At 32.1% G+C, this 24,075-nt stretch overlaps 1 protein-coding gene across 5 annotated transcripts in view; it reads left to right on the top strand.

Annotated features, from left to right (window-relative positions):
- Positions 1-1,271: 1,271 nt before the first annotated feature.
- Positions 1,272-24,075, top strand: part of AGPAT5 (1-acylglycerol-3-phosphate O-acyltransferase 5) — a 99,590-nt gene continuing 76,786 nt past the window's right edge. For 4 of the 5 annotated variants that reach the window (XR_004231847.1, XM_031951140.1, XM_031951137.1 and 1 more), the window contains exons 1-3: positions 1,272-1,627; positions 12,811-12,880; positions 19,942-20,057. Coding sequence is in view for 4 of the 5 variants with exons in the window: in XM_031951140.1 (XP_031807000.1) it covers positions 1,406-1,627; positions 12,811-12,880; positions 19,942-20,057 (408 nt within the window). In the remaining variant the exon portion in view is untranslated. Of the gene's footprint in view, positions 1,628-7,357; positions 7,416-12,810; positions 12,881-19,941; positions 20,058-24,075 lie in introns of all 5 variants that reach the window. The other variant, XM_031951138.1, reaches the window with a different exon arrangement.

The raw sequence follows: 24,075 nt of genomic DNA, 5'->3' as shown, positions 1-24,075 counted from the left end.
AATTACAGATATTTCTCCTTCTTCCACTCTCCTCTTCAATCCACTCTTCATATAACTTCCAGAATAATCTCTGATGGTCCCATTAGTCAACTTCAATATTGTTCAGCAGCTTCCACAATCCCCTGACTAAACATCAGATTTTGCCTACTGCTAGCCTATCTTTCTAAGCATTTTCTCGTATTCTTCTCCTCTGTAATCTGCACTCCAGCAACATTGTAAAGTTTATAAACAATCATATTGCAAAAATACACTATCTTTCATCCACACACTAATAAGAATACAAGTCTCTGTCAAAGTTACTTAAATACACTTCACTTTATCTCTGTGCTTTTAATCTCAAATTGCTTGCACAGGTCCTAAATGCCAACCATCATTTCAGGACGCTTTCACTGACCCTCCCCCCTCCTTCTGTAGCCACCTTTCTCTTTAAGACCTCACAATGCTCATTTTTGCACTTTTCTAAATGGACTTACGTAATACTGGCTCAGCCTAGGTAGATGTATCAACTTCTACTCAATTTAAAGGCTGTTGTTACAAGCCTATCTAAATTTCGTACTATCCCCAGCACTCAGTTCAAACCTCTGCACACATTGAAGCCCCAATGAATTCCCATCAGCCAAGAATTCTTCAGTCCCCCGATTCAACCTGGAAACATCGAAAGTGACAGAAAAGCTCGTAACCCACAAGAAATTATCTCTCTGATACTCCTCTTTTCCCTAAAGTCTTTTCATTTTTTTTTTTTTCCTAGTCCCCTCGATTTTTTTCTCCAGTTTAATCCGGGTACACACCCAGACCCATTTAAGGTTTCTCCATTTTCACCTCTACGTCCCAAAGCAAAAAACTCCCCCAGGTTAAGCAGTTGGACTCGCTGGCCAGCCCCACGCATGCGCAATTTGCAGCCACGAGCGGCACAGTGCACAGTCGGTTGCCCTCCAACCGGCGGCCCAGTCTCCTCCAATCAGAGGCCACTTTGTTGCCCGGCCGGCCCCTCCCCCAACCAGGGTTTGGCAATATGGTGTCAGAGGAGGGTCATGAACCATAACTCCTTCTGAGGTAACTGGAGCCCGGGTCCATTGCAGCCGGGGCCAGGTCCTGGTGCCCTCCCTGGCCTAGCTTCTGTGTTCCTGTCCAGTGGGAAGCGGGGAACCGGAGGAGCCGGGCTCCTCTGGTCAGGGAGCAGTCTGCCCTCCGGCCAGCCGGGCAGCCCATGCGGCTGAGGGGCTGCGGCGCCGGCGGCGGGCTCCGCGGTTCCGGAGCGGGTAGGGGGAGAGGGTCGGGCAGGTGTGGCTAGGGGCTCTCCTTTGGGCTCGGGGAAACCTCGGTTTCTCGGAGGAAAGCAAGAAGCCGCAGCAGCTGCAAAAGGAGGCCGGGCCGCAGCGTCACGAGCGAGCGCTGAAGCAGGAAAATGCTGCTGTCCCTGGTGCTCCACACGTACTCCATGCGCTATGTCCTCCCGGCCGCCGTGATGTTGGGCACGGCCCCCACCTACATCCTGGCCTGGCTGGGCTGGCGCCTCTTCTCCTTCTTCGTGCCGGGAGCACGCATCTATCAGGAGGTGGATGATCGCTTCTACACCATCTACCAGAGTATGGTGCTTTTCTTCTTTGAAAACTACACTGGCGTCCAGGTGAGCCACCAGCCTCTCCTCGTCCTTCCGGCTTCCTTCTCCCTGTTCCGGAGAACCCCATTTCTTTCGTAGTGACCTCAGCGCCTCGCCTCTCGGGGCCTCCGGCTGCCCCAGAACTGAAAGGAGCAAAGGGTTGACATCTCTACCGCCCGTACACGTGGTCGGGAGAGAGGCTGGACTTGTAGCGTGGGACCAAGGGGTCGGTTGTAATTTCTAGACCTCAGTCTCTACGGAAAGACGTTTAAAAAGTTTCTTTCTAATCCCACTCGTAGAAACTCTTTAATGCTTTTGCCACGGCTGGTCCAGGGTACGTGCCTCCAGTTCTGGAACCAAAAGTTTAGCAGGCATAAGTTGTGCTTTAAGGTTGGAAAAGATTCTCATCGATAGCCTGTCCAGAGACTCTTGGGCTACGATGAGGTAGTCCTCCCTACTTGCTACCTAGATGAAAGTGCCCGTCACTGGTTAGGGGAAAGAGAAGCATGTGCTTTTGTGGTTTCCTTAAATATAAACGATGGGAAAAGTAAAAAGTATTTTCCCTCTCCCATAAAATTTTGAATACAGCTTTAGTATCTAAGTCTAAATAGAAATGGGGTATGTAAATTGATTTCTGGCTTTTTAGCCATAGAATTAGCTGAAAATTACTAATGTTGAGTCTAATTGTTTCTTCCTAAAAAGTTTGTAAAATGAGCACAACTTTTATAACCAAAGACTTAGATTCTTCTCCTATATTCTTAGTAATTTGTAGGTGAAGGAAGTTGTCTCTCATTTGGCCAGTCTTTTTTGATGGCTTTTGTGATTTTTAAAAATTTACTAATTAATTAATGGGAATCAGGCTTTCAGGATAGAAAATAGTGCTTTTGGCATTTCAAAATTTGCACTGATGTTTTACTTATAATACAAATTATTTTTATTTATATATGTATATATATAATACTTTGTAAACGTAAACTGATACACAATGCCTATTAATCTTAGATACCCATTCTTGCAAGAATGTAAAATAAATCCTGCATTCAAATAAAAATAGAAATTTACTAATGGTAGAATACTTATCCTTACTCCTTTATATTATAGTTTCACTGCAAATGTATACACCGAATATGCCAGTATGAGTCAATGAGATGTAGTAGGAACTCTAACCCTAGCTTCAAGTTCAGTTGCAATGTTTTTATTTTTTTAAAAAGTATTCTGATTTTTATAATTTGAAAAATAGAGATAGTCAGCAGAGATAGTCTTTATTTAATAGTAGGTTTTTAAGATTTATAGTGTGTATAATTTAGATTTAGATTTTTAGATACTGTATACATAAGCCTTGAACATGTAATGGAAAGACTTATTTTACTACTGCCTTAGTTTATACCTAAGAAGTGGTGAAATGTGGATTGGAATTTTCACTTTCTGACTCTAGGCCTAGTTTTGTTTTCCTTTTTTTTTGATAGTGGTTTTTTGTTTTTACTTTTGAAAATAGCTATTTCTACACTTGATATTCAGTTACTGATATAACTCTGCAAGGAAATTGCTAATTTTCTTTAAATTTTGCTAAAGCTGGGTTAAGGAGGAATTGAAGCATTCAAAGAGGGTTAGGAAGAAAGAAATAAAATCTAAATGGAAGCTAACCTCATCTAACTAATTTAAATGGTTCATAGTTCAAGAAGGGAGATGCACTGTGTCAGGCTCTTCTGTTAAATTATTTTAAAAATAGGTCTTATTGGATATTGTGGTTAGATGGCTCTTTGGCATGCCCTTATTAAAGTATCATTTTCCCTATCCACCACTTATATTAAGTTTAAGATTTTCTAGACTAAAATATGGTTTTGTGATTATTTTAGATAAAAAGACTAATTACTGCACAGTAATCAGTTTTGTTGTTCGATAAAAAGAAATTAAAATATGAGTAGTATCCCTTGCGGTCTTATTCTGTTTCTTAAATATTTCTACTTGAGAGAGTTTTTTTAAAATAACAAAATTTTATTTACCTTTATATTCATTATTTTGAGGAGTTCCATTTTGGAATTTCTTTGGCATATTTAACTATTAAATAGCTGTATTGATAGCATCCCCAGAAATATAGTAGAGTAAAACTTCATCTATTTGCTTCCAACTAATTCAGATTTTGTGATCATTTTAGGTCGGGGTTGAGTTGAGATATAGTTTGCTAGGGTATTTAATTTGCATAGTAAATCCTTTCCACATAATGTTCTGTATTCATGAGGGAAATAGGTTGATGTTTTAAAAATAAACATTTTAAAATACCAACTGAAACAATGATTTCAAATAGTAATTAGCGTTATTTAAAAGTTTAGGTGAGAGTTAATTTACAATCTGTATTGTAAAAGGTTACATTACTGGATTCAACAAAGTACTTATTTTATGAAAGAGGGTTCTGGGAGACCTGAATTCAAGTTCTGACTGAGCCAAAGTGGTTTTTTGATGCTGGGTAAAGTCATTTATTTTAATAAATTCTAGAACTGTTTCCAATCTGTTCTGCTAAAGAGAGTTTCTTCATGAGGAGCTGTTACACTGGCAAAATCACAGATTCATATGAAAAATGTGAAAGACATTTAGCTTCTGAACCTCTACAAGACAAGTACTTTTAACTCCCTTCCAGATTGAATGGATAATTGCAAGTCATAATTGCATTAAAAACTTGTGATTTAGTTTCACACACACACACACACACACACACACACACTTTAAGCTTGCTTTCATCTTTTCAGTTTCCCTTACTATCATTAATTTGAAATGTTGATACTTGATGTATAGATTAGTATTTGGACTTGATGTCCATATTGCTGAATAGGGTTGTATATGCAATTTTGTTGCATACAAAACTTGCTCTCTCTTTGGAAAAATAATTTATAAAGAATAAGTTTTAGTGTTTGTAGATAGGTATCAATTGCAGGCAGCTAGGTGGCATAGTGGATATATTTCTGGGACTTAAGTCGGGAAGATCTGAGTTCAAATGTGACCTCAGACACACATTAACTCTGCCAAGAAAACCCCAAATGGAATTATGAAGAATAAGACAACAAAAAAAATCACAATTATCATACCTTATATTTGTATAGTATTTCATAGTTTCTATATAAAGATACAATTTACTTTATGCAAAACAGTAAAATACTGAAATCTAACATTATGCAGTTTCCATCATTCTAAAAGAATAATTAATGAAATTGCCTATTTTATTTTATAGACTGTTTTGCACTGCTTATAATTTATACATAATATATAATTTATGTATAAATTATAATTTATAATACATATTTTAATTTATGGATATATATTTTGTAAACATAAATTGATACACAATGTTTTCACTTAAGCCTTTTGAATTTAAGTACTTAAAGAATATTTAATGCCTCATTTTATTGTAGAGATATGCTAAGTGACTTTTCCCCAGTCTCATAGCTAATATGTTGGTGAATAAATGAATGGAAAAGCACTAGATTAACTCCTTACAATGTGTCATGAACAGTGCTAAGATTATAAAAGCAGACAGTCCTTTTTTTCTAGGAGCTTTTGTTTTTATAGTGGGGGAATTTACTGTGTATTAGGGGAATGATGGCTTTAAAGTATTTTTAATTTAAAATGGTGAATGGAAGAGCCTTGAACTAGATTAATAAAGAAAATGATGATGATGCATTTATATAGAACCTGCTATAGATCAGACACTTGGCTAATCAATTTGCACACAATCTCCTTTGATTCTCAAAACAATCTGTCAAAGTAGGTACTGTTGTTAATCCTATTTTACAAATGAGGAAACTGAAGCAGAAAGGTTAATGACTTGCCCCAGGGTCACATAGCTAACTCGGTTGATGCTGGATTCAAAGTCTTTGATTCCATTTATAGTGTTCTAAATAAACATTGTTGTGCCACCTTGCTGCATCTCATGGTTCTTGGAGGGAGTTAATAAAGGATCATCTAGTAAGAATTAGAAAAAATATTTCTTGAATATGATGAGTTAAGAAACAAGTGACTCTTATGTCATAGTTGGGGAAAAAAAGTGATAATCCTTATTTAGAAATATAAAGAATATCTGTTGGCACCTAATTCCGCATACAAAAATAGTGAATTTTAGTCATTATATTTTCTTATTGTTTTTTTAAATTTTAAATCTTTTTTTATACATTGTATTTTATTCTGAGTTTAAGAAATGTGTTTCCAAAACACAATGAAATGGGGGTGGGGAGAGTTGATTGCACACAGAATTGCAAATCTATTATGTACAACTTGCCATTTTTAAATTTGACATCTTGAAGCTTTTTTTTTTTTTTTTTTTTTTTTTTTTTTTTTTTTTTTTTTTTTTTTTTGTTATTTCTTTATTTTTCCTCTCGAGGAAGCTACCATTAGACAAATATTTATAGATATGTAAACTCATTCTATGCATACTTCTACTTCTTTCACAGTTTTTTTACAGTTCTTTCTCTGGATGCAGATAGTTTTAGTTTACATATATAGAAATGATAGCTACAACTACTGTACATTTTTAAAAACTGGCAAAAATTTGATTCAAATATATCTTAATTATTTTGGTGAAAAGCCATTTCCTAATTGTACTTTGTGAAATGAAGGAGGTATGGAAAGAAAATTTTTAGTAACCAGGGGGGGGGGGGCACTTTTTAAAAATCTGATCTTCATGAAAGAGGTGTGCCTCTCTCATCACTCATTACTGTCCTTGATTCTTGGTTTAAATCTTGAATGAAACTTTTTCCTTCACCTGTCTTAAAGGGAGGGGGAAAATGTATTATTAAATAACTTATTTTTCTTCTCCATGGGCACTTAAGTGATCCTGTTATGAAACTTAAAAAAAAAATCTCAGCTATTTTTTTAAAAATTATTTTATTCATTTTTAGAGCAATAGGGATTCTTCTCTTTTTCACCAAATAAAATATTCTTGACCTATTTTTAAATTAACTCCAGGGCTCCACTTGGATGCCATTTCCTGAGATCTTTCCTGATCTTTCCCTAAGAAAAATTACTTTTTATATTTTTTGATTTATCTTTGTACATATTGTATACTTTCTCTAGAAATGAAATAGGAAATAAAAACAGAAAGGGAAAAAAAAGAAAGGCATTAAATGCCTTTGAAGGCAAGATTCTATTTTCATTTTGTTTTTGTATCCCTTTATTTAATGCATCATTTTGTAAGTTTCATAGGTGTGAAGAACTCTTGACTAGATTCTTCTTCCACTATATATATATATATATATATATATATATATATATATGAGCAAACTAGTATTCAAGTCCTAAGTTCAAATTTGTCCTAACTCTGGGCAAGTCACTTAATATCTGACTGCCTCAGTTACCTCAATTGCATTATGAATAGCATATTTTACAGAGTTGTTGTATCAGATGAAAGGATGTGTAGATTACTTAGCACAGTGCCTGGAATATATAAAGTAGGAGTTTAATACTTGCATCTTCCACACTGAGAGGTTTAGTGATTTGCCCCAGAGTCACACAACTAATAAGTTATCAGAAGCAGGACTTAGTATTCTTGATTGGAAGTTAGATTCTGTATTCGCTATGCCATGTTCCCTCTTCTCATATACCTAATAAAAGTTAATTAAATTGAAAAGACTCCCAAAATATTTTTACCAAAAAATTTAAGCCATTGAAGGAATGAGTTAATTTCTTTTTTGAAGTGGCATATTTCTCTTAGTTTTCAAATAAACAAAATGGTTTATTATGTAGTGACTGAATTTTTTTCCCTTTACATAGAATATTTAAGATGAAGAGAAGTAGGTCCATGAAGTTCATGATCTTCTGTGCTTGGCAGGTAAACCTGCTTTTAACAAATATTCTTGATTATTTCATTGGATTCTATTTTTTTCCAGTTCAACTAGTTTATATTCATAATCTACAGGAAAAAAAAATCACATTTATAATTTTAGTTTTTCGTTTAATTTTCAGTCACAGCTTGTTACACTACAGTTTCACATCTAAGTTATTTTAACATCAGCAATTTAAAAAGGGAACATAAAAAGGGAACATAGACCACATTTTTCACCATTTTTTTCAAATTTAATACAAATAATAAAAATTATTGCTTAACGTAAAAAAAGTTTCAAAAACTATTGTTAAGGTTTCCTTCAGATTTTAAAATCTCTAGAGGCAAAAAGAATCTTTATAAATTATACAGTTATACAGATAAGATTTTAAAATTTTACAGATAAAGAAATTGTAGCTTAGAAAGTTTAAATAACTTGGCCAAGGGCACCAGGTAGTAAATAACAGAAGATTTAAGCCCAGGTACTCTTACTCCAAACCAATGCCTTTTCTATTATATACAGCTTTTTTAATGCTCATTTCGTTATTGTTACCTAAGTACAGGAAATGTTTAATGTGATTTTTCTATGATGTGGTTTTGAACATGAGTGAATCAGTGGTTTTCTGGTAATTTTCTTTTACATTTTCTCTATCTTCCTTTAATGTATGACAATTCATATTGTATTTTACTTTAAAACCCCAAATTACTTTAAAAAAACCTAAAATTCATATAAAAACAAATTGAATTACTTTAATGTTATGCCTTAAATACAAAATAGTCTTTGAAAACTGGCCTGTAACAAGGCAGAAAAGAAAAGTCTAATATGTATACTGTTTCTATGAATTTTGGGCAAGTTGACACAGTAATTTAAGCTGAAACAGTTTCAGATTTTTAAGGCAAACGTAGCCAGACTTTCAGATCTAGAATATATTTATAACCCCTTCTTTGTATATACCCAAACATTTCATAAATGCCATACACTTTATGAATTATATTTATGATTATATTTGATCAAATTGATAAAAAAAAAAAGGTCATTATTTGCATATAGTATCCTATATGTAGAGAAACTGATAATTTTGTTCCTTTTTTTCTTATTACACTATTACTGGAAAACAATGAATTTTATTCTTTGCTCTACTATAAAGGTCTTAAAAGATGGTGGAATTATTTAATTTGAAAGAGTAATAAAATTTGCTATCAGCAAATTATAAGCTTTTACTTACATCTTACTTAGCAAAATGATTATTTCTTAAATAGGAAGGACATAGCAAAGCCAATAAAACATAGTCACTATATATGAACTAGCAAACTCACTGGTCTTTTAAGAGAAGTGATAAAGAATTAAACTTTTATACTAAATAGGAAATGTAGAATATTGACAGTTTTTCTTTATAGTACTTAATAGAATTATTAAATATTCTTGATTTTTTAAAGGGACCTTATTTTATGTAAATTAGGTGAAAACTCTATTAAATGAATAGTAACATTTTTAAAAGGCTTTTATTAAAAGCATGAAAGCAACTCAAAAGAATGATGGTTCTTATATGACTTCTTAGAACCCCAGAGAGTTACAGAGTATCTCATAGGTTTCTGAAATAAAATTTAGTTATGATATACATGTTTAATTTATATAGATGTGACTGCAGTGTTTATTGGGCTATGAAAAACAATCACAAAAGGTTGCAACCACAATTTGCAATCACAGTGATTCACCAATACTTCTAAGAGGTAGAGTTGTTCATTGAATATGAAAATGTCCAAGTAGCTTCCCTCATGAGATGACTTAAAATGGCCATCAACATTGGAAAACTTTAGTGATTCTTTTAATTACTATATGTAATGTAAAATATGAATATTAGAAATTTTAAACATGGGGGAAATTTTAATGTAATGTTTTAGTCTGTTAATATTTATGCATAGCCATGTGAATTTTTTTTTTTTTGTCTATAGAATTTTTTTATGGTCTTTGAAACACTAACCAAATGTTAAGACTCTTACATTGTATATTTCTTTGATTTCTATCCACTTAATATATGTATTTGATTTCTTGTAATGATCACATTTACCATGTGATAGATTTAATAATTGCACTTAATTGGGAATATTATTTTCAGGAGTTAGGACATTTTGCAGTTTGTAATCTCTAATTGGGTTTTTTCAGATATTTCTACCTTTTACATCGTAATAGAAAACAATTTTCCCCATGCCTGATTTTTGTTAAGAATTATTTTTAAAATTATTGTCAGTTATTTCAAGGAAGAAAAAGTGTAATCGAGTCACATATCTTATGGGAAAATCTTTCCCTGATGGTTATTATTAAAGAGTATTTTCAATCATGTGCAAAAATTGGATTTGATTATCATATTCTATTGTATAGTGGCTGCAAGGCACTTTTAGAAAATAGACATATTTGCATGTTGAGGAGTCTTGAGAAAGAGCAGTCTTTATTAAGGGGGTTTTATTAAGAGCAGCAACTGACTGAATAACATTTACGAACCTTTCTTAACTAACAAATCCATTCACTAAATTTTTTTTTACTCCCATGAAATGCAAGATTTTCTCAAGATGTCCATACACTTGTTTGGCAATATTTTGTGTGTTGAATTTTACAACTTGATCGGATCAAAAAATTTTGTTGGACAGTTTTGAGTTGTGTTCATATGAGGGAAGAGATTTAATTTGTAGGAAAAATATGTCTAATAAGTATTGTTGAATTCACACTAGCAAACAGTAGATTCTGGATCAAGGACCAGAGTTTAAATCAAAGCTCATAATTTATCATTACTTGCACAATTTTGATCAAGTCACTTAATCCTTTTGTCCTTCAGTTTCTTCTTTTGTAAAATGAGGAGAGGTGGGTGAGACTAGATGATTTAACTGTCAGCTCTAATTTTATGATCCAATTTTTTTTCTTGTAAGATTTTTTTTTTTTTAATTTTAAAATTAGAAATCTTGGGGAGATAATAACTTTTCCACTGGTTTCCATTCAGGGCAATTTGGTGGTGCAGTGGATAAAGTACTGGGCCCTGGAAACCTAAAAGACTAGAAATTCTTCCTAGCTATATGATCCTGGGCAAACCACTTAACCCTGTTTACCTTAGTTTCTTCATCTGTCAAATGAACTGGAGAAGGAAATGGCAAACTACTTTATTATCTTTGCCAAGACAATCCCAAATGAGATTATAAAGAATTGGACACAACTGAATAGCTCTGCCCTCCAAAATCCCATTTTTTTTTTTTTTTTAGATTGAAGAGTGGGTAGATCTTATATCTTTATGTAATTTTAATATCCAGTTCAATTTATTCTTCCCTGGTGATGCTCAAGTGAAACTTTGTGTTTGCTTACTTGGTCTTTTTGAAAGGATGATTTATATATATATATATACACACACACACACACACACACACACACACACATATAATTTTAAAAGCAGTAATTAGAATGATATTGCTTCTGTTTAGGTGATGTAGTATAGTTTATGTAGAATTTCTTAAGCTTATTGAGTCTCCCAAAGGCTTTGGCTTCTTCCTCTAATCACTAAGTAAGAAAAGGAGGTGAAAGTCTTTTAAATGGTTCAAGTGTTGCTTTTAGCCTGTGGCAAAATATTCTATGACGTTTAGGCATATCTCTAAAGGGAGGAATTTGTATTGAATTAATTAGCCCCAAAGGTTTAAATGTGAATATCCAGAAAATTGTCATAAATTCTATTAATTATGTCTTCGTTTGCTGGTTTGTACCTTGTTACACACACACACACCCCCACACCCACACCCCACACTTTTTCTCGAAATAACATTTAATTTTAAAAATGTTATGCACTAAGTACAGGAAATTGAGTTTTGAGTTTTCTGTCTCTAAAGATAGAGAAAATTCTATTTGGCTTTTATTTTTTAATCAGTGCTTCATTTTGTAGATTAAAAAACCTACATTTATATATTTTTTATAATTAAAACTAAGAATAATTGGAATAATTTTTTATTTTATTCTTGCTTTAACTTTAGAATTAGGCACTGGAACATTCAAAATCTTAAGACTTTTTTACTTCTTGCTTGCTTGTAACTTAAAGGAAAAAAAATGCTTATAAAAATTAAAATAGTTAATGTTAGCAGATTAGACTTCTTTTGACTCCTTTCTTTGGTGGAGTGGCATATAAAATGACCACAATAAACGAACCAAATGTAAAAGAGAACCATAGTTTTGGATAATCTATAATTTTTATAAATTGTGATAGAGTAATGGCTACCTGGCTATAGATCATAAGTATGTTTAATAAACAAAGATTTTTCATATAACAATATATAAGAAAAGTTTTTTTAAATGTATGCTTTATGTTGAATTACTGATAGCAGAAATGTATATATACACATTATATATACATATGTATGTGTTTGTGTATGTATATATACAAATGTATGTGTGTGTGTGTGTGTGTGTGTATATATATATATATATATATATATATATATATATACACGTATACTTATAGTTTTATAATGAAAATATACTTGATCCCAAATGGAGCTGAAATTAGTAATTTGATGTAAATGCAATATTAGGTTTGAAAGGTTAAAGGACAAAATAATATTACATTTTATTTAAAAAGTATCTCATATTACATTTTATTTAAAAAAGTATCTCAAATTTCAGAGTAACAGTTCTTAAATTGGACAAAAAAAAGTTAAGACATTTAAAAAGGACCTAAACTATCTAGTCCCATTAATGACTTCATTTATATTAATATATCACCTTTGTTTAATGTTTAAAAAATTTACATTGGAGTTTTTTAATAAATCATTCTTTAGTTCTTTTTCTTTCCCCATGAGTAGTATAATAGGAATAATAATAGCTAGCTTTTAAATAATAATTAAAAGATTTGTAAAATGCTATGCATTCTCATTTGATCCTCAAAATAATCCTGTCAGGTAGGTACTGATGGTATCATTTTGATTTTATTGATGAGGAAACCTCATAAGAGGTTAAATGGCTGGGCCCATTGACCCATAAGTACTACATGTCAGATATAAAAGTTAAGCCCTGATTACTTTTGATTCCCAAGTCTGGAACTCTAAATTAACTTATTCTTAATAACATTTGTATCAAGAGAGGACTGTAGAAATGATTGTTTTGATCATTATTTCACTTTTACACTTGTGATCTGTGTCCCTTTCTTATTGCCACTTGGCCTTGTGGGCTCTGAGGGACCCCTGAGTTTAAATCAGTGATTGTTGTTGGTTGTATACATTTCTATTCATGATGTGTCTTGTACATACATTTGCCTTTGTTAATACTCCATTTTTTTTGTTATATTTTATTTGGTAGGTTAAAATGTTGAATGTTAATTTTAAAAACTACAACACCAGAAAATAATATTTTCTTTTTTGTTGTTGTTTTATCTTTTAGATAATACTATATGGGGATTTGCCAAAACATAAAGAAAATATAATATATTTATCAAATCATCAGTGCACAGGTTTGTATTTTGTTTGTCTGCAACATAGGTTTTTTTTTTTTTTTAGAGGTACATAAATAGTAAAAATAGGTTTATCATCCTTAATTTTTTAAGTGAACTATATAAAATATATACGTTGGAGTGTGAATGTACCTGAGCTTTTTTTTTCTTAATTGGACATGCTTTTGAGAAGTAGATGTTAATTTTTTTTTTAAACCTCTTCCCCCATCTTGTTAAAGATATTTATGATATATTAAATCACTACCAGTTAACATGAGTTATCCAAAAGGCTGTTTTAGGAAGCTGTAAAAACTTGTGTGATGAAGCCTGTCTTGGAAACAGTGTGGTAATTGATAACTTTCATGGTGGAGTTGGATGAACACTTTTCACTATATTATGTTTGCATACTATTTCCCCCCTCTTAATGATTCGGGAACAATGCCATGTTCACTTTTAGGGAAAAATGTGAATGTATATTTTCATGTATAAAAATAATCTTACATTTTTATATTGATGTGATTTATAGGTACATTGTATTACATAAGGAGAAGCAGATAGAGAGCCAGCAAGGTCTGGGTTTTAAGTCTTGCCTGTGATTATCTTCAACTCAGACTATATCTTTTTACTGTCCCTTGATGAGTAAACCACTAACAACAAAATTTAAATAAAGAAAAGTTAAAAAAAAATCAGTGTAGCAAGTCATCAATACATCATTTGAGTTTTATGAAATAGAATATGTATTGTTCCAGATTGAGTCCCCACACATCTTTAATGAAGAGAGAGGGAGATGTATTTTCTTATCAGGGACAACTTTGATTATTGTAATTATGCAGTATTCAGGTTTTTTTTGTTGTTGTATTTAATTTTTTTCCCTAATAACTGTTGGTTTTGTGTCTTACCAAAATATTTGTTTTAAGAGAGTGTGTAATCTTTGAAGAAATAGGATATTTTTAGGCCAATCTAAATGCATATGAAATATTTTTGAATAGAAATTGAAAGTCCTTTGAATCTTAATCCATTTGTTATCTTTCAGGAATAGTAATAGTCTAAACATTCCAGATAAATGCTTCTCTCTTTTTTTTTTCCCTCTTCCCCCGACTTAATAGCATTTTTCCCAATTATATGTAAAAGTAATTTTTAAGATTCACTTTTATAATATTTTGTTCTGCCCTTTCCCCCCTTCCCCAAGAGATGCAGGTTGTTATACATGTACAATCATAGTAATTCTATTTCCACATTAGTTGCATTATGAAAGAAGAATCAAAGCAAAAAGGAAAAACCCACGAGAAAGAAAAAAAACAGAATTGTGTATGCTTCATTCTGCATTTAGACTCCATAGTTTTTTCTTTGGATGTGGATAGCATTTTCCATCATGAATCTTTTGGAATTGTCTTGGGTCATTGTATTGCTGAGAATTGCTAAGTCTGTCATAGTTGATTGTTGCACAGTGTTGCTGTGTTCAATGTTTTCCTGGTCCTCTTTCTTGCTTCACTAAGCTTTAAGTTTAAATATTAACAGGTTTTTTTTTTTTTTTTTTTTTTTTTTGAGGCAGTCAAGGTTAAGTGACTTACTCAAGGGTCACACAGCTAGCAAGCATCTGAGGTCAGATCTGAATTCAGGACCTTCTGACTCTAGAGCCAGTGCTCTCTCCACTGTGCCTCTTATCTGTCCCAAATGCTTTTCTAAGACCATGAGGAAAAAGAAAGGCCATGTTGCCATGGAAGTTCTTTTATTATTAAGAAATGTGAGAGTTTTTAATGTCTCCTGATACAGAATTTAAAATCTGCTTTATTTTGGGTACAGCCTAATGTCATTTTGTTTATGTACTTTGTCTTTGATATTATAACTTAATATACTTTAGGATACCATCACTATTTGTAGTGATTAAGTAGATTAGTGATTACTAGTGAACACTATTATAGTGAACACATTATTAGTGAACACTATTATCTTAGTGATTGTAGTTAACTACTATCTTGATACCATCATCTTTGTAATTACCCTATACCATATCCAGTCAGTTATCAAATTCTGTCCATTTTCAACTCTACCATGGTTCTCATTTCAGACCTCAGCCTCTTTCTCTATCCTACTTGGGACATTTATCACATTATAATAATATTCTAATGTCTCCTCCTACCTCCAATCTTTTTTTCATCCTTCCTAAAACATTCATCCTTCCTAAAACTTCTAAAATCATTTTCCTAAAATCATTCCCCAATTCAAAAACCTTTACTGACTCCCTATTAACATTGAGATCAAATATGAATTCCTTAGGCAAATTAATAATCTCTACAGTCTAATTTGAATCTTCATGAAGTCAGTATTCCAGCCAAATTATTAACTACAGGACTACTGGTTATTTCCATATTACATTTGTTCCTATAATTTCCTTCTTCCTCATTGCTACCATTGTCTTATGGAACCATTCTTGGTTACCTAGCTTTAAGTTTACTCTTCCTTGAATTTTCTTGGTGCACTTCATCTGATTTGTCCTTTGTGGTCTTAATAATCTTGCTTTATATTGTACCTGTTATCTTATCCCTGCTGGTAGAATGTGAACTCACTGAATTCTAGGATTGTTTGTCTTTCTTTGTGTCTTCACTGCTTATCGTTGTGCTTGACTGATATAAATGATGGTACATAGTTGATTGCTTGAATAAAATGTTAGTTAAATTGCATTGTCTCTTCTACTTGCATGCTGACAGACCCTAGAGAGGTGATGTTCTTTGGAATATAAGTGAACAGAGATTCCTGAAGGTGGTTAAAAAGTCTCACTGGAGAAATTCTCAGTGGAGGTTAGGGGTGCTATATGGCATCTGCCTTTTCATTTCTGGAGAAGAATCTTCAGGTGCTTATAGTATTCCCAATTTTGAACTAGTCCCAATTTCTAACTCCAAAGAGCATTAGAATTTTCTAGTTACTTAATAATGTGGTACCCATAACATAATTCAGTGAGCCATTTAACTTACATATATTTCTTTGGTCATCCTGGACACATTACTCTCTTTACTTCAAAAATTACAGCTTAATGTTTTGTAAGTTCTAATTTTAATGGCATACATGTTAATTCTGGATTTTGACATAAAAAAAACCAGTTTTTATTTACCATGTGTGCATATGTTTGTATGTATGTGTATTCCCCTTTCTAACTAGATTACTTTTTAGGTCTCTTGCCCATTTATTACTTTGAATCATTATTTAACTTCTAATGGGTTCTCCACCACCCTTGTTTTCTGGGAAATTTTCCTATTTCTCAATTGCTCTTTGCTTCTTATTGTCTTTGATTATTTATACTTTCTTTTCCCTATTCAGTCAGTCCTTAATTCTCTATTCTTTCTTTATGCCACTACTTTTTAATTTTAAAATTTGTGAATATATATAGGCAGATTATTTAATTTGTCTTTTTGTAAAGCAAAATCCTTACCTATTAAATGTTAGACCCTGGGTTTGGATCCAGGAGATCTGGATTTAAATCTAATGACAGCTGTTCATTTTGTTCAATGTAATTCAGTTTATTAAATACCTAGAATTTCCAGGCACAATGCCAGATGCTGGTAATTTCAAGACAAAAACAAAACAGTTACTTTAAAGACAAAAACAAAACAATTACTTCCTCAAGGAGCTTAGGTTCTTTTGGAGAAAGCAGTCCAAAAATGAGTATATCCACTATAATTTGGGGACGTGGAGAACATTAATGACTGGGAGAATCAGATAAAACTTGGGAAAATGCTACTTGACTAGAATCTTAAAAGGATGATTTTCTGATAATTTTCTGATAATGGAAGACAGTCTGAAAAGGTGCAGAACTAGGAAAATATAGTGTAGTGTAAAGTAACTATGCCACTGTGGCTGGAATATAGGACATGTGAAATAGGGTTAAAGTGAATTAAATCTCGGCAAGTTGGTGCCAAATTGTAATAGGATCTCTAAATACTAAACCCAGGTGTGTTATCTTTGGGAAATCCTTTAACTTTCACTCTTGAATCTTTGTTTTCTCATTTGCAAAATGGGGATGATAATTATTATACTACTTAGGATTGCTTTGGGAGAAACATTTTCTATATGGTAAAGAACTATATAAATACAAATAGGTATTATTATATTATCATTCTCATACTGCCAATGTAAAAAAAAAGTGCCAAAATTATTCAGAAGGGAAGTATATTTTTTGAGTCAGTGTTGGGAATTATTATTCAAAACATTGATGCCTTAAGTATATTCTATACTTGTAATTAATATTAATACAGAAAGAATTTCTTTATTGGTACTTAGCCATTTGGGGATTTTATCTAAAACATAAGCCAAGAATTCAAAAAGGAAGTAAAAAGGCAATCTGTAAATAGCAAAAGTAAAGTCACAAACTCTGCACTTCATATAGTAGAAATTTTACACTACCACCACTAACACCCATCCCCATTCAAAACCTATTTGCTCATTAGAACTTGTATTTGGTGAAAGTTTTGTTACCTGGTTTCATAGCTTGCAGTGGCTTGGGGAGCAACCACTTATAGGCAAGCATAATGTGTCATGCTGTTTTTCCTGACATCATGAAAAGAAAGAGAAAATGTGTAAATAGCAGATATAAAATGAATCCTGTAGTCTAGAGTAATCTAAAGGCACTCACATTTATTTCTATATATTTCTGTACTTGCTGAGGGCATCATTTTGTCAGCCACAGTAAAAATAACAGGTCTTAGGTCTGTAAAATACCTAAGAAATAATGGATTTATTAAGTAAATTAAATAATTACATTGTGATTGTTTTAACTTTAACTTTTTCATATTAGAGGGGGAAAAAAGACTGAGAGAAGTGAAGTACTAACTTGTCCAAGATCACAACCAGTCAGTGTCAGTCAGATGAAAGATTGCAGGTGTTTTAACTCCTAATCCAGTGTTCTTTTTACTTTATCAAGTTGTTTTATTTAGAATTGTGACCCTAAGTCATCAAGAAAAGGTTAAATTATGTTTACTTTATATAGGCAGGGAAGTATTTAGCTCTTCGTTGATTCTGGATAATTTTTTGGTGTATCAGGGTGGGAAATAGCAACATCTTGTAGAGAAATAACTTACCTATCAAGAAAACTTAAACAAGTAGTATCTTTAGAGCCGATAGAATTTAAAAAATTATTTAACTTCATAGCAGAGTTTGAACTAGAATCCAAATTTTTGACTGACTTCAGTGTTTTTTCTACTATATCATGTTTTCTGTTCTCTGATGGATCTGGGATTACACCAACCACCACCAATCACCCCAAAACAAAATTTCTTCCATTATATAGATGGGATATAAAGACGTTCTAACTGGGTTCTAGGAACACCTGTTTTTTCTCAGGATTGTTGAGGAGAGAGTGACAGAGAAGACAAACAGCATGTGGATTCTCCCAGAGCATTACAAAATCTGAGAGTTAGAAGGTACCTCAATGACTACTTGGTCCAACTCATGGGAAAGAAATCACTACTAAAATATACCCAATAAAAGTGGTTAATATAGCCTTTACTTGTAGAATTTTTGAACAGTTAAATTTTTTTCTTGACAGCAAACTTCAATTTGCCCTCTTTTCACCATTTATCATATGCTCTTGGTTCTTCCATTTTACAGTCCATATGGAAAAAGTCTGGTTCTTTTCCCTCATGACAGATCTTCAAATGCATGAAGAAAGGTTTCATATCCCCTTGAGTCTTCTTTTCTTTAAGCTAAATATGCCTAGCACCCTCAAACTTTCATTCTTAAGACACTAAATTTTTAATTGACATCTTAAGTTCTCCCTGGAATCCCCTTTTTAAAATTTATAACAGGAAATTTGCACATAAATGTCCTATTCACACATTAATTTTAACATTGCCAACTTCTCTATTCAAAATATATTTTGCCCTTTTATAAATTCTAGATTGTGCTCAGTATTAGTATTCTGATCAAAGACCACAGCCTCAGAATAATTTTGATTCCTTCCTCTCTTTTATCTCTTGCATCTTTTTTGTTACTAGGACATACTTTTTTATGCAACAGTTTTTGGGTTTCCATAGTCTAGGACCTAGGACCTTGTGATCTTGTGCCAAGATAGTTGCAACAACTTCTTAGTCTTTTCTCGGTATACTTTTTAATTCAGTTGTGTATGCCCAGCTAATAGAAGTATGCTTTTCAAACACAAACCATGTTTTTCTCTCCTGTTTAAAAAATCTGTTGCTTGTTTTAACAAATCCAGATTTTTGTCCCTATTTTTGCACCTTTCTTTTCCTTTTATTATTTCCTGTTAGTACATTTCCCAGGCCTTCTTTTTAAAATGAAGATAATTTGCTTGCCATTATTTGTATTATGCAGCTTGCATATTTCCATTTCTGTACTTACATATTTGACATTCTCTTTGTTGAGAATACTATCCTTTCCTTTTTCTCTTTTTCTCTTCCTAAAAAGTTTTCGGTTATGGATTTCACCAGAACCTATTCCTCCATTTGACACTTCAAAAATCAGTTATTTCTTTTTGTACTATAAATTGTGTTGTGCTTGACTTAAGTTTTGCTCTGTAAATTTATTTTCAATTAGTATACACACCCACATCCCCACCCACACTCACACCCACACCTGAGTATAAGTTTCTTGTGGGGGGGGTGGTGAGCATGTCTTTCCTGTGTCCTTCCATATCACCTACCATATATGTATTTGTGCACAATAAATCCTTAGTAAATCTACACTGGCTTTTCTATTATGGATCCCATTTGAATTTTTCAATCTACAGATATTAGTTTAAAAAAAAACAAACTATAAAGTTTTACCTTTTTGTGTCATCCCCCATTTCCATCTTAGAAGAGAAAGAAAAATTATTTGCCATTTAAAAATTTTTTTTTGCCTCTTATATAAGTTGTATTTATGATGGTGGTTATTTTTTTGTGATCATTGAATTCCTATGATATTTTAAAAATATAATAGAATTTGCTTTTTTTAGGGTCTAATTTTATAAATTTGTTACATCTAAAATTGTTATTTGATTATGAATATTATCATTTTGTTTTATGGAGTAGATAGAACTTTCTGGCAACTTTTGAAGCAGTTTTATGCTAATAAGTTTGGGTTTGTTTTGGCAGTTGACTGGATTATTGCTGACATTTTGGCAATCAGGCAGAATGCTCTTGGACATGTACGCTATGTTCTGAAAAATGGCTTAAAGTGGCTTCCGTTGTATGGGTGGTATTTTTCTCAGGTAATTTGTTTTCATTTATTTTCTTAGTTTTGTGATATTATTGTAGATGCCAGCATCTTATTATAAACTGAAATATTTTTATGATAAGCTTCTTTCTAGTGATTTATGTAGATGATTTGAAAGAATTTTAAAATGTAGTAAGTTTAAAACTTCAAAGTGTATAAAAGGTAAAAAATAATTGTGAAGGTATAATATTTCATGAAATATTATCTTAGGGAATAAAATGGTAAAGGAAAGTAATGCTCTCTGGGATTATATGTTCCTTAGTAATTATTTACTAAATTCCATATAATTTTTTCCTTGTTTTATAAAGGGTAATAAATAAAGGTGTCCTAATTTTTATTTTTCTTGCTAAAATTATTTGACATTTAAAATTTTCTCGAGTATGAAAGTGATTATATGTATGGAAATAATCATAAGGTATATTTGTAATATAGGAATATTTTTCAGTAGTTGAAGGATATAGATAGCAAATAAAAATATCTACAACAACAAAATGTGTATATGTATGTGTACATACATACACACACATACACACACATACTATCAGTGTATATATTGAGAAAAATTATGACTTTAGGACTTTATAATAGGTTCATATTGTTACATCTTATCTAACAACAGATATTATTCTTTCATAAAAAAAAACCTATTATTGTCATTCACATTTATTGATAAAGCTAAACTCATTTTTTTAAAAAAAAGTTTCTTATATAATGGATTTGTAAACAGAATTTTGCTTTGAAGTTTATAATTACTAAATTTTGTACTTTATAGATTTTGCCTAAAATAATTTTGTTTTTCTTTTGGTCAGAAGCAGGAATCAAATAAGGGAAATAACAGATTGGTAATGAGGTCTTGTAAGGCATAATAAATTGGTTTGGTCAGCTTTATGTAAAGATTTAAAATTTTGAATAAAAAAAAAAAGGCCTAAAAAATACCTCAATAATGATTCACTAAATTTATTTCATATCTTTATCTCCTTAGTATTTTTTAGCTTCAAGTATAAAACTTCCATTCTTTCTGTTTATTTTTACATATTATATCACCATTGAGTACAAATATTATGATGTGGAATTAAAGAATGTAAAAATTAAAGGGACATTAATGGTCACCCAGCTCTTTGCCCTCATTTCACTTATGTAAATTGAATTTTCAAATGATGCAGTTAAACCAGCATAGATTTTTAATGGAATTTTTGATAGTCTATTGCTTATAGGTAGATTAACTCATAAAAAGATGCCCAGGGTTAATTAATAGACGCTGGTATATTTGTAAATTCTATGTTATTTTTTGATCTAAATTTTTATCACTATGGGATTTTCTTCTTGTCCTATGTAATTCTTTTCCTTATACTTATTAATGATAATGTCTTATATTATTTATATAGTGCTTTATGGTTTAAAAGAATGTATGGGCATGTATATATGCTGTGTGTGTGTATGCATACACATATATACATTTATAGACATATTTAAAACTATGATGTAGATAGCATAATAGGTAGCAATGATATAACAATAATTACTTATCTAGCTGGTGTTCTACAGACTTTTTTTAGGAATCTCATTTAATCCTCATAACAAATCTGTGAAGTAAGTATAGTATGAGTATTTATTTATCAGTCAACTAACATTTATTCAGCACTAAGTGCTAGGCATTGTGCTAAGTAGTGAGGTTATAGAGAAAGGCAAGAAAGGGGAAAGACAACATGCAAAAACTGTACAAATAAGATATATAGTTATTTAATTATGCACACATATATACATGATAAATTAGTGAATAGTCTTAGAGGGAAGGAGGGACTGGGAAAAGCTTCTTAGTTAAGACATTAGTTGAGACTTACAGGAATCCAGGGCAACTAAAGGTGGGGATGAGGAAGAAGAGCATTCTGGGTATGGGGGACAACAATTCTATGTCTGGAATTGGAGTGTCTTGTTTGAAGAACAGCAGAAAGGCCAGCATCAATGTGTGTGCTAAGGAACAAGGTATATGAAGACTGGAGAGGTAGAAGCGGACCAAGTTATGGGGGACTCTAGAATCCAAAGATAGGGATTACCTAGAGTTGATAGTTGTGTGACCCTGGGCAAGTCACAATTTTCCTCATCTGTAAAGTGAGCTGGACAAGGAAATGACAAATTACTCCAATATCTTTATAAAGGAATCTCCATGTGAGGTCACAAAGAGTTGAAAACAGCTGAAAAATGAATGAATGTCAACAACATGGTCAGAACTGTACTTTAGATAGTTCAGTTTGGCAGTTGACTGCAGGATGAATTGGAATAGGTGAGAGATTTGAGCCAGAGAACAACCAATAAACTATTGCAATAATCCAGCTATGAGGGGATAAGGACTTATTACGTAAGGTGGTGGCAGTATCAAAGTAGAAAATGGGACACAAGATACATTATAATAAAGGTAGAAATGACCCAGATTTGATAGTTGAATTGAATTATGGGAAGGTGAGAGTAGAGAATTGAAGTTAGTACCTAGATTTTGAATTTGTGTGATTGGGAGATGGGTGGTACCCAAGAAAGAAATAGGGAAGTTAGGAAAAGGGGATGGTTTGAGGGAAAAGATAACTATTGCTGACCTCATTAAAAACCAGGAGGGGTAAATCCTTATAACAAGTAAACTTTTATAAAATCAAGCAAAGTAAATCCAGATAGTAGCCATATCCAAAATTATGTGCTTTTTTATTTTGTGTCTGTTACCTCTCTGCCAAGAGGGTGGGTAACATGTTTCATTATAGATCCTTGGATGTACATAGTTATTCTTTGCACTGAATGGAGTTCTTAAGTCTTTTTTCTTTTTTAATTTTGCTTTCATTTATAAATTGTTATTTAGATATTGCTAATTCTAGATTACTTCATACTACCTAGACTATGAAATTATTTATTTGATTGCTTCTTAAATAATATTCCATCACATTCATAGAACACATTTTTTCTTCCTCTCCCTTATTTTAATGACACTTCAAGATGGACTTTGTTTTACTTAACTTTTCAATATTCTCCTCCTTCTAAACCCATTTGCCCCCTCCATTTCCCCCTTGTTTCTTTGTTGAGTTTGTTGTACTTCTACGCCAAACTTTATATTGTACTACACATGTATTCAATATCCTTTTGCTGATTGTAGATAAGAATGAGGTTTGTCAACTGCCCACTTTCTTACTCCTTCCTCCATGTTTCTATATTCTCATACATTCTTATTTGTGACAAATAGCAAGTTATACCACTTTTTTTTTCATTCTCTCTGTATTGTTTTACCCCTTTTATTCTGCCTTCTTATTTTTCCCTTGAATTCCTCAGAATAGAAACAGTCTTATCTCCCAGGATCTTTTTTTTTTTTTTTTTTTTTTTAATAAAAATTCCTTGAATGACCTTTGAAGGCATTGCTATCCTGAAATTATACTTCCTCTATTGAATCCCTATTAAAATATTGGAACTCCGTCATTCTACAGTTCCTTCCAGTTTCTTATCTAAATTTACATTTGTAAGTCTCTCTAGACTTTTGTATGTTCAAATTTCCTGTTCAGCTTTTTTTTTTTCCCCTCCCCAGAAATGCTTGAAAGTCCCCTCCTTTTTAAAGGTCCATGTAGGTTGTATTCACCTTTACAAGGCAAGTTTTTCTACTTTTGTCTTTTGGAATATTCTAAGATCTCTTCTTATTTATAATATTAGCTGTGAAATCTTAGTGATGCTTTTTGGAATGTAGTGTTTTTTTTTTTTTTTTAAACATTGTTTTCAGGGAGTCCAGTGATTCTTAATGATCTCTTGTTCTGTTTTCCTGGTTAGTTTTTTTTTTTTTTTTTATTTCACTTATCTTACTCCTCTGTCAAGTAATATAGGCAAATACTTTTTGTACCATGAAATGCCCTAGAGAGATGCCTAAAGTAGCTTTTTAGTGTTTATACCTTGTTGGTTCATTTAAATAGCAATATTACTATATTGCCAAAAAATTCTACAAAGATTAAGCATTATATGTTATTTAAGGTTTACGTATGTGGGAGAGTTGT

Source organism: Sarcophilus harrisii, chromosome 2 (assembly GCF_902635505.1).
Source record: "Sarcophilus harrisii chromosome 2, mSarHar1.11, whole genome shotgun sequence".
Taxonomy (NCBI): domain Eukaryota; kingdom Metazoa; phylum Chordata; class Mammalia; order Dasyuromorphia; family Dasyuridae; genus Sarcophilus; species Sarcophilus harrisii.
This window is presented reverse-complemented; position numbering and strand designations above follow the sequence as displayed.